Source organism: Humulus lupulus, chromosome X (genome assembly GCF_963169125.1).
Source record: "Humulus lupulus chromosome X, drHumLupu1.1, whole genome shotgun sequence".
NCBI classification, from domain to species: Eukaryota; Viridiplantae; Streptophyta; class Magnoliopsida; order Rosales; family Cannabaceae; genus Humulus; species Humulus lupulus.
Genome location: NC_084802.1, coordinates 162436334 through 162448764, shown reverse-complemented (window position 1 = coordinate 162448764; position 12431 = coordinate 162436334). Strand labels below are relative to the sequence as shown.

Genomic DNA, 12431 nt, shown 5'->3' with positions numbered 1-12431 from the left:
TCGTGCTCCTCCTTGGACTTCGAGTAAATGAGGATATCATCAATGAACACTACTACAAACTTGTCCAAGAAATCCTTAAATACCCTATTCATCATGTCCATAAAGGCTGCTGCGGCGTTGGTGAGTCCAAAGGACATCACTAAGAATTCATAGTGCCCATAGCGAGTTCTGAAGGCCGTTTTTGGAATGTCTCCCTCTTTCACTTTCAACTGATGGTACCCGGATCGCAGATCAATCTTCGAGAATACTGAAGCCCCTTGTAGTTGATCAAAAAGGTGGTCTATCCTAGGAAATGGATATTTATTCTTAATGGTGACCTTATTGAGCTCTCGGTAATCTATGCACATTCTCATACTCCCGTCCTTCTTCTTCACAAATAGGACTGGTGCTCCCCATGGCGAATGTCTAAGTCTTATGAACCCTTTATCCAACAACTCCTGTAGTAGGTTCTTAAGTTCCTTTAACTCTGCCGGCGCCATTCGATAGGGTGCTTTAGAGATCAGTGCAGTTTCAGGTGCAAGTTCGATTACAAACTCGATTTCTCTGTCCGAGGGTAGTCCTAGTAATTCCTCGGGAAACACCTCCAGGAACTCACAAACAATACTTACATTTTCTGGCTTTAGTTCTGACTCCTTGGACTTATCCACCACACTGGCAAGGAATGCCGAACATCCATGTTGCATCATATTCTGTGCTTCTAATGCAGATATTATGGGTGTTTGAAAGCCTGCTACTTCGCCTCTAAAGGAGAAGACCTCTCCTTCATTTTGCCTGAACTCCACGGCCTTCTTTCGACAGTCTATCATAGCCCCATGTTTGGATAACCAATCCATGCCGAGTATGACATCATAATCCAGTATATTCAGTTGTATGAGATCTACTGGGCACTCCCTGCCCCTTACTGTTACAGGTTTTGATGGTAACCACTTATTTGACAACACCATATCTCTCGATGGCAACAATGTACTAAAGTTATGTTCAAACATCTTATAAGGTATATTCAGTCTATCAATCACATTCATGGAAACATAAGAATGAGTTGCTCCAGAATCAATTAAGACTCTACACATTGTACTAGATATAGGGAGCTGACCTGTAACCATGGTGTTGCTATTGGCCACTTTATTCTGGGTTAAAGCGAAGACTCTTGCTGGCACCAGATTGTTATTATTATTCTGTCTCGCCTTCCATTGTGGGCAATTCTTTCTCAAGTGCCTTGCCTGGTCGCACTTGAAGCATTTGTTGGTACCGGCCTGACACTCTCCTGGGTGTCTCTTCGAGCATTTAGGACAGATAGGATGCTCGACTCGGTTGCCTTGTTGGTTCCTACAGTTTCGGTCATTGAAGCGGTTGTTGCGGTTGCTATGGTTCTGGGAGTTGTGGTTGTTGCTATTCATGGCTGGAGGTCTAGGTATTTTATCAACCCCACTATTCTGCCCTTCGTTATCCTTTCTCTTGTTGCTCTCATGGAAGCTCTTGTTGCGGTGGTTCTCTCTTCTAGCGGCATTATCCTTCCATATCTGTTCCTCCAAATATTCAGTTTCAAGAGCTCTATCCAGTACCTCTGCATAACTGACCACTTCAGCACTGGTCATCCTAACGTCCCTCATGATCATCAGTTTGAGTCCCCTTACAAACCTCTGGACTCGCAATGCATCAATCGGTACCACTTCAGGGGCAAATTTGGCCAATCGATCGAACTTCTGTGCATAGTCGGTGACCGAAAGATTCCCTTGTACCAGAGTTATAAATTCATCAACCTTAGTTGCTAGCACAGCTGTACTGTAATACTTCTTACTAAATGCCTGGACAAACTCCACCCAAGTCATGGTATTTGGATCACAGGTATGTTTAGTCACATCCCACCAAATCCGTGCATCCATTTTAAGTAGATAAACTGCGCAGGAAACCCTTTGGTGGTCATCTAACTCCATATGATCAAAAATAGCCTCAACCGACCTTAACCAATCTTCTGCCACCATTGGATCAGCTTTCCCTTCAAACGTCGGTGGGGCTTGTTTCCTGAAGTGTTCATATACTGGTTCAAACCCATAGGTTATTGGTAGTGGTGCAGGCGGTGGTACTGGCGGCTGGGGTTGCGCCACTGGTACTTGAGGTATCTGGTGTGTTTGGGATGTTTTTGGTGCTTGTCTAGCTTGTGCTAGTTCCTCATCTCTTAGTCTCAACTGTTCTCTTAACCTTGCTACCTCTGCGGCCAGGTCCACAGATGGCATTTCAATGTCAGGGGTGGCCGTAGTTTCAGACCTTGTGGAGGCACCTTTTCCCCTGCCTCTTCCTCTTCCCTTTCCTCCTCTTCCTCTGGTCGACATGATGAAGCTCTAAGGCAATCAAAGGAAAATCATAAGGAAGGAACATTGCATATTGGCTTGATAGATATTGCAAAATCTTATATTCAAACCACATCATTTTGAGTTTGCAGCAAAATATCCATAGCATTCAAAACGTTTAAATTATTCCAAAATTAAACAATCCCAAAAAGTGTTTAATTAACCAAAACATAAATCCTTTAAAGTCTTAGAAAATTATAATTATTCTATCTTATTTATTAGCATCCACATGCGACAATTATGAAGTGGACTCTAGTCCTCAACGGTGGACTCGTCCCCTGAATTATAGTCGAAGATATCCTCCGGAATGTGGAAATAGTCAGGCGCGCTTGCCATAATCTCCATCCTCGCGGTCAAACGCGGTATAGCTTGCAGTACTTCCTCAACTGCCGATTCTCCTTCCACGTCATGCACCGTCTCTAAACACTCCTCTATTTCGCCATCATCCGTCTTTACTAATACCAGCTCCTGATGACTAAAGTCGTAACTTACCAGAAAGTCGCGAATCGTAAACTCCATGGGGCTAAACTCCATGTCATCTAGCACAACATCATTCCATGATTGATTTAATTGTTGAAGAGCCTCCTGGTACATCGACAAAGCTTCACTCATCACCCAAAATTGCTCTATGGGCCAAAGCAAGGCTCCCCTCTTATTCATTATTCCTTGGATATGATCGCAGACCTCCTTTGTCGTCTTTAAGACCACCATGCGCCAATCATAAGGGTCCTCTTCAAGCTCGACCCTTGGAATCGCGCGGATCTCCTTAAGAAATTGTTTCTTTGTCATTCTTAACACAGTAGGCATTTTTACCACTGCAATTACAAAACTATACAAAATTAAATAAAACGAAAACAAGTAATAAACAAATACTTACGACGCGGTGAGGTGAGATTTTCCCGTCTTTAGCGTGTATGGGGAGGGTCCTTGGAAACATGGACGACCGGCTGTGATACCATTTGTAAAGCACACCCTAAACTAGTACTTAATGAAACATTCACATTTCGTTGGTTTTTAGAGGAAAGCCACTTATTATAAAGGTTTCAGTGGGTTCTTGCTTAAAACATGCAAGTTGGGCCCAATAGTTTTAAAAGAAAATATGAGATTTTATGCAAAGTTCCAAAAAAAAACCAACCAATAATTTAAGTCCCACTGATAAGTTTAAAAAGTCTCATAAAACATAACATTATTAAAATGGCATCTTTATGTGATCGTTTTTCGTCCATAGGATGCCCCACGCCATACACACCAGGACGATAGAACTTCCCCCATCACCACGCATGCCATGGAGAAACCTATTTGCTACCTGGAAGGGAAAGTAAGGGGGTGAGCTAAAAGCCCAGTAAGGAAGTACAAACAACAAGCAAGTAAGATACAACAATTTACAAACACTATCGTTCATCCTTATACATCATAGCATCATCGTAAAATTGGCATCAATATCATAAACGTAAACATATTACCACCATCATATCATAAATATCATAACATCATAACAAAATCATAAACATCACCAAACATCATAACAGAATCATAACCATAACCAGACATCATAACACATTCATACACAATTCCTTGTGAACATGGCCCGCTAACTTGTCCATGCCACCCTTCACTACAAGAAAAAATGCTTTTAATAACACCGAAAATGTGTTATCAAAACATACAATAGCACTTTCTGATGTGTTAAGACCGACTATGTTATCGTAGGTCAGGGTACTTTACATAACACTTTATCAGTGTTATACAAATGTGTTATTGTACTGTCAACAATAACACAATTTCTGTGTTATTTTAATATATAGATAAGTGTTGAATTATGTTATTTATAGTCGATTATATAACACTTTTTTTGTGTTATACTACACTTTAGTATAACACATTTTTTGTTTTATACTATACTTTAGTATAACACATTTTTTGTGTTATACAACACTTTAGTATAACACATTATTTGTGTTATACTACACTTTAGTATAACACATGTGTTATATTAGCTTAGAGAAACATAATCTTTTTTTACTTACACAAAACTAGGAAAACAAATATGAAAGTTGAAGCCAAATAAGGTAACATAAATAGATTTTTATTAATTACTCAAATTTAATTACAATATTTAGTCTACTAGTCTAGGTTTAAGAAATCATATTACAACATAATTTATGCCCAATTCAGATTCCTTTATCACTAAATACAAAACAAGAAATGTATACAAAAATTAGTGAAATACATTCTTCCATTCTAAAGGCCTCAACTACAAATGTTGTCAAGAATTGCTCCAAATAAATCATCTAAATATACCTGCACATTGTAAAAAAAAAGTCCTTTTATTATTAAGAACATAAGACTTAAGCTAGTTTCCACCTGTAAGCATATAAAGTTTAAATGAAATTCGTCAATATCCATATTCAAGAGCCTTTTCTTACTTTCTTCTTCATTCTTCTCTTCTTTAAAAAGTTCATCTGCTCCAAATCTCAAGATAGCTGAAAGCTCATTCTGCAATGGTGTAATAGAAAATGGCAATTAGAGAAGACATGAGAGAGAAAAATAGTATAGAAACTCTACATTGCATTTTTTTGAAAATCTAAGTTTCCTTCCTAACCCTACAATATTTGGGGACCAGAAAACTATAGCAATTGCAATTGCAACGTAGGTACCCAAGAGGGACTCAACCTTGTGGAAGCAAACCACATGCTTCACCATTGGAGCTACCCCTCTTGGGTTACTCTACATTAAATATTGATGTACAGAGAAAGAGAATTAGGGGCCTTGGAAAGGAGTTGAAGGGCCAGGGGAAAGATAACCACAACTAATCACCCACTAATAATCTACTTTATCATTTTTTAATAGAAATTTTTTTTTTGTACATAATCCAACTAATTCAGGAAACTATTTCAAAACACCCCCACAGGACCCGTACCTTGTCAAAATAACTCCCCTTCTTTGCTTCTTTCTTCTCCAATCTGCCTTCTGCATTCAATTTTCTAGATCACCAGGTGGTCAAGAACCTAAATGATACATGTAGAGATGTAAGTAAAACTTGTGAGAGAAAACAAAAGGCATTATTAGACTCTATAAAGCAAACAAATTTCTCAAGAATTTGAAGAGAATATCATCAACCATCTTTTTCTTAGCTCGCTCCAAGATATGTTCCTCAACACTTTTGCTTGTGACAAATCTGTAGATGTTCACAACTTATTGTTGGCCGATTCTATGAGCTCTACTCATTGCCTGAAAATGAACGCATTAATTAAGTAAAACCATTTTCTCTGATTATATTCTGCAATGAAAAAACCCATAAAAAATAACATAAAATACCTAAAAGAAATTAAAAAATTAAAAGGAGATTTCATTTCAATCAAACCTGTAGGTCATTTTGAGGTTCCAGTCCGAATCAAATATGATAACTGTATCTGCTGTTGCAAGGTTGATACCTAGGCCACCTGCCTGAGTTGAAAGAAGGAAGCAGAAATCATCACTACCAGGTGCATTAAAATGATCCATTGCTTGCTGACGCAGTTCAGCCTTAGTGCTTCCATCTAGCCTTTGAAATTGAAACCCCCTATGTGACATATATTCTGCTAGTATATCCAGCATTCTTACCATTTGCAATAAATCATTATTATTAATTTAACCATTAGCAAATACTTATCTGGGCATTGAGTAATACAATATACTGCGAAGACATAATCACAGTCTTAGATAGATAACTCCCATACTACAATAGTAAAGATACAGGAACACTGAAAATCGGCAACATGCCTTTTATTTATCTGGATATATTGGCATTATAATTTTCTTCAGTATGAAAGAAAACTAACATGGTCATCAAAATGAAGATAACAATTAAAAGAGCGTAGAATAACAAGTCTCGCCTTTTCAAAATAAGTAAAGAAATAAATCACAACTCTCACAAAGTAACCCAAGGAACCAAAAAGCCATACACTCAGAAAAATGATAACTTATTTTATTAAACCAAACTGAAGAAATAATCTGAATTGACCAGCAGCCATGCAAGGAGGAAATATGAGAAAGGGAAAAGAAACACAAACAAACATAACATGGGAGAACCAAACAAAACACTCAATCTCATACACACAATCGAAGATCCAAACACTTGAATCTTCTCTCAAATAACCAAGAATTTAATGCTATCCAAAAACTACACGCATTAAATAGCTTATAATAAAAAAGTAGATAACAATCCCATTAAATAGCATAAGCACCACTGAAACACACACAAAAAAAAGCAAACAAATACAAAAACAAACAAGTTCAAAACAAAAATAAATCCCGCATATGATAGATACCTTCGTATGAATATGAAATACAAATTCACTGCTTAAAGGAACAAAAATCAATGATAAATTAAAATAATATAATATATACATAATGTGTGGGTGTAGGTGTGGCATAAGAAAGCTCTACCACCCCACAAGTTAAAGACGTAACCCTCAAATAGAGATTAACCCTAGTTTACCTAAATGCAAAGTTATTATCCTTGTTTACAATAAACAGCCAATTTATATTAATAAAATAATTAGTGATTCAACAAACTGATTTCATATTTGACATCAAATAGGAGAAAGGGGATTGTCGCAGGTCCAAAAAAACATATATCTTTATTGCTTCTTAACATTCTGACTTTCTGAATCAAAGTCTGGCATTCATAAAAGAAAAAGAAAAAAAAATAAAAATATTACCTCCTCACGTGTGACTGTCTTCCTGAACCTGACTTCGTCCGTTACCTTTTTAGTGTAATTCAAAACCTTCTTAAAACCACTAAGCTGCAAAACCACAAACAAAAAATGCATAGAGAAATTTAAATAACAGTGGGGGGAAGCGCCGAACATCAATGCTACATCAAGAATGACAAGTTACAACTGGCAAGATAGCGCTAGAAGGCTTAATAAAAAATCTACACGCAGAAGCAGCATAAGAAGTGTACAACATACATTCTGAAGCTCAGAAAATGATTTCCACTGACAGTGTAAATGGGATTGGCCTTTCCATTTTATCAAGAATTCCATCTCATTCCAATTTGGCTCAGAATCAAACAAGTAGCTAAGTAGAACAGGATCAGTTGATCTTTTACTCCTAAGAGCTTCTTCAGCCACGCCCTTTGGTTGATGCCACAGCACTTTCTCAATACAATCACTATCTTCCTCTTCAAGTTCCTCCTGAAAAGGTAAACCCAATAATGTAAGGATAAAATAATTGTATGATCCAATGGCAGAAGAAAATTTCAACACAAACAACACCAAAGACAAAAATATAATTCAAATAAACTAGCCTAGTGAGATGAAAAAACTTCATGTAGCAACTGATAAGAATTTGCAAGACTACAATCAATTGATTAAGGATTTCAGTTAATTTTTAGATCATACAACTTCATCAAACGGTATAGCTACAATGAATTCTAGCAGGCTAAGCTTTTCAAACTTTAGGTAGCTACCACTTTTTCTATTTTTCCATATAACAGGTAGAACTAATGCTTCACAGGAAGTGATATACTATGCAGAGCTACAATCAATTGATTAAGGATTTCAGTAAATTTTTATATCATACAACTTCATTAACTGTATAGCTACAATGAATTCTAGCAGGCTAAGCTTTTCAAACTTTAGGTAGCTACCACTTTTTCTATTTTTCCATATAACAGGCAGAACTAATGCAGCACAGGAAGTGATATACTATGCATGTAACACATATTATGCTAAATTTATAACAATCTGGCCCACATCTCATGTCTTCTCTCTCTACTCTCTTATAATTGTCTTTTCTTCTCTTTTGAAGCTATGCATTTCTCCGATTCCTATTATTATAGTATAACCAAAAGCAATCATCTCATTCATTATTTGATCCAAATTCCAATAACGTATCAGATCATTTCTTGTTCTTAAAATAAAGACATGTCTGCAATCATCTCATCCCACCACATTTTGATATCTTTCAAGGGTATCCCCTCGTCTTTATTTAACAAGAAACAGATTGTATATTAATAAACAGATCCCTGATACAATTTACGTTCTCTGATAGATTTAACAATATGTCCACCTTTACCACGTTGTTTACTTTTTGATTTCCTTGCATACTAAGAATCGTCTTCATCAGACATATCCAGCTCATTATCACTGTCATCTTCTTCTTCAGATTCTGCACCTCCCTAATTTTTATCCTGGTATCACTAAAAATACATCATTAACATGTAGAAAGAACCAATTTTCACAGTAGCACACCCAAAGAATAGTTCAGTAAATCTAATCTATCAATGGAAATCTAGCAAACGATAAATGGAAATGAAGAGCAAAGAACAAAATAAACTCATTACAATACCACATCTAACATACAAAATATATAGACACAAAAATAAGTGTTCATTGGCACCATATTTTTCATGGCCAATCTCTAGAAATTGGCATTGGAACAATAATAAATGTAAGATTTATCACAAGCACAACCATAAACACAGTACAGTCCAGTTTTTGTATTTTATTTTCCCAACTCTAAATTAAGTCATAAAAGTTATATCTTTTTTCTAAAAAACAAAACAACAGAACTTGTATTTTTTATTTAAGAGAAATAATACAAGGCAAAGAATGAGAATCACCCTGACAAAACAATAAAAAACCAATTACATAAAAGTTATATCAAAGACAACAGTATACCTCAAAATCAAGATTAATTCATCAATTATTCAAAAAAGAAAAAAGTCCATAGAGAATCAAACTATAGAGTGAGAGAAACATGGAGATTGTTACCCAACAAGCCAGCTAAAGTATACTACAACTACATGAAAGGTTTTACAAGGGCTGAATAATAGCACGATAAAAAGGAAATCGGGACCTTCCATTAGAAAATATACTGTGGCGAGACTAATACAAATATAAGAAACCAAAACTACATTGAGATTAATTCACCAATTATTCAACAAAACAAAAAAATCAAAGGAAAATCAGACTTCATTCAGATAAAGAAATTGTTACCCAGCAAGCCAGCTAAGGTACCTGGTATACTACAACTAGGTGAAATGTTTAACGATGGCCGAATCATAGCCCAGAGTAAAAGAAAATCAAGGCCTTCCTTTAGAAAGTTTATAGTGGCATCATTGATCCAGTTATAAGAAACCATTAATATAAACAAAAATAAAAAAATTAATAAAAATACAAGTTTGGATAGCATTAAGATAGGGCTGTTCATTTATTACTAGAGAGAGGGTTTCTCAACTTAGAGTAAAAGCAGGTATAGGCATTGGCATGTTGTCTTTGAAGAATAAATCACCTGTTATAAAATCAGTGTGAAGATTTCCAAACAAACCAAATACTCTGTGGCACAAAGTTATCAAGAACTAGATAGTTTTAAGTATAATTGGGATGTTGGTTTGGCTGGTGAGGCTATATAAGATTGAGATAATAGTAGTTGTGGGAGATTTGAGGTGAGGGATTACACACACATGGCTGGTAAGACTGTATATCATAACCCACAGATAGATAGACAGTTCTAACCGTTATCTTTTTTGGGTTGGAGTGTTCTTTGTAACAACAAAAGATGAAAGTGTGAATCATATTTTTGTTCATTGCACATTTACACTATCTTTATGGTCAAAGTTCAGGTTGGACAGGCTGCTCCAAGAAGCTGCCGTGGTTTTTAAGATGAAGATTATGGTGGTGATTGGGTTGTTGTAATGACCTCATACACGTTCCTTTAATTTGTAATGTTTCATTTTTATTAATATCTTAGTTTAATTTCATACCAAACAATAATAATAACAACAATAATTTGGGAACCCTCAATACCCATTCATAAACTAATGACAGTATCTGAAGCATAATTTGTTGTTTGCGTGCATCTAGTATTAGCTTCCAACATAGAAGTAAAGCAATCCTCTCTATTGATTTTAATATCATGAAAACTGGTCAAGAATCGGACAAAAAGATAAAGAAATTGCATCAAAAACATAATGCCCAGGATTTGGCTACTTAATCCAATATTTTAGGAAGAGCATAAAAGCAAGAAAAGAATGACATGAATGAAATAATATGTACATCGCAATAGTCGCAAACCTTTTTCAATGTGCGTTCACTTGTAATGCCATAATCAGGTTCAAAATCTGCATCATCAGGATCATCTTCTGCCATTACACACAGGATAAATTCAGTCTTTAACTCTTCATGAGTGGGAACAATAATATAATCAGAGTTCATAAGTTCCATGCCAATTGTCCTCACAAGCACCCAAGAACCAGAGTGAGCAGCACTAATGCAGCAATATCCTAAAATTACAAAGGAGAATAAAGCAAATTACCATCTTCATCCTCTTCATAATCAGCATCATCATTATTGTTGTCATCTTCATCACCATCGCCAAAATTTTCACTGCCATTCAAGACTCTAGAAGATCTTGCAGTATTCTTATTCCTTGCAGCTGGCTTTAGTTGTTGCTCGGAATTAGACCCCAAAGAATGAGGAAACCCTCTATAATGCATTAAATCATTCTACTCTTTCCCATCTTGCTCATAATATTCATCAGAAAGCATCTCATCTGTAGGGACATCAGAAGGGCCTTGATGACCCTTCGTTGCATCCTTTGGCCCATCATCATCCTCTTGGTAGCATCTTGGCTGAACCTCTTAAGATGAATGGTCAAAATAGGCGGAGCTTTATTAATAAGGACCCTCTTGGTGGCATCCCTCTTGACCTTCTCCAATTCAGAATTTAATTCATCATCACCATTTTCCTCAATTTCAGGGTTCGGGGCTGATATCTTAGACTCGCTCTGCTGAACTTTATTGCCGATAGATCCAGCACTACTAGCTTCTTCAACACAGCATGAATCTATTGCTTGACCAATTAAACTTTCTTGCTTGCAAGTGTGAAAGGAGCCTGAAGAACCTGATTGCTCTTGTGCATATTTCATCACAAGAAATATAGAAAAAATAAGTCTTAAATACGGAAAAGAATTCTTAATCTTCTCGTAATTACCAAGAACAAGAAAACTATCAGTAAGAGTCTTGCTCAATACCTTCAGTGCTTCTAAATCAGATCCAACTGTAGTAATTTCGTCTTGAATCAGAGAAACCCTTGACTCGAATGTGGTGAAGCCCTTCTCAGGATTTGTTTTTCGTGAAGGGGAGTGAAAGACCGAGAGAGATAGATCGAGAGAGACCAGGAAGAGAGAGATTGAAGAAAGATTGAAGAAATGGGTAAGGGGAAATGGGTACACGGGAAAGGTAGAAAAAACTTAGTCATTTTGGCGGTATTATATTTTACTTTGCCGCCTGAAATTTTTCACATATACAATAACTCTTTTTAAATACTATTATAATGATGTGTTATGGTAATGGGTGTTTGGTGTAGTGCTTTGAGGTAAACAAGAGTCTCCGGTCCTTGAATAACCTCGGCGCGTCCGCCCATGGAGTTACATCTTCATATCCTTAGCAACTCGGGTTACTCTTCTTTATCCTTAGCAACCCATTTTGATGTGTCGCGTTCATTACGCTAACATCCATTCACACCATACAATATTCATACAAGCCAACATATCATCAAATTATGGCATTCAAAATTCATAACATTTCATTCACACAATAGTCTTACCATTCATAATATAAAATTCATAAATTCTATCTAACTTCCTTACCTCAGGTCCAAGTTAAGTAAACCACAACTTCTCAACGAGCCTATACCATAATCAAAACGACATTCCTTAGCTTCACATAATTACTAATTTGCCCTTTCATATAATTCATGTGTGCATGGGCCATGCACACATAGTATGGGTTACACACAACATACTAATATACTTAATTACAGATAAAGTCATAAAAAGAATAATGATCATTCTACCTACTTTGCATGCATGATCTTTCTATAAAAACTACATGGTTGCATAATAGACATAATTTTGGACATAAAAGTGAATTTGCATGTAACATGCATACGTGGGAACGTTGCGTAATTGTGGCGTTTAAAACGATAATTCTATGCGTCTTACTTCTATCGTTTTAAAAATAAAAGACTTGTAGCATGTGTTGTTTACCATTGTTTATCTTCTTAAAATTACTAGGTTGATTAAATCTCCCAA

General features: G+C 36.2%; 1 protein-coding gene across 2 annotated transcripts; it reads right to left on the bottom strand.

Annotated features, from left to right (window-relative positions):
• Nucleotides 1–6968: 6968 nt before the first annotated feature.
• LOC133805058 (protein CHROMATIN REMODELING 5-like) lies at nucleotides 6969–11023 on the bottom strand. Of its 2 annotated transcripts, none has more exons than XM_062243161.1 (4): nucleotides 10653–11023; nucleotides 10412–10476; nucleotides 7304–7528; nucleotides 6969–7135 (listed from the first exon to the last, which is right to left on the bottom strand). In XM_062243161.1, the coding sequence occupies exons 1-4, from the start codon at nucleotides 10831–10833 to the stop codon at nucleotides 7016–7018; spliced, it is 591 nt and encodes a 196-aa protein (XP_062099145.1). In that variant the 5' UTR covers nucleotides 10834–11023; the 3' UTR covers nucleotides 6969–7015. The 2 variants fall into 2 exon arrangements, with proteins under 2 accessions (XP_062099145.1, XP_062099144.1); XM_062243160.1 differs by having other exon boundaries at nucleotides 6971–7135; nucleotides 10412–10479; nucleotides 10653–11021.
• Nucleotides 11024–12431: the final 1408 nt, after the last annotated feature.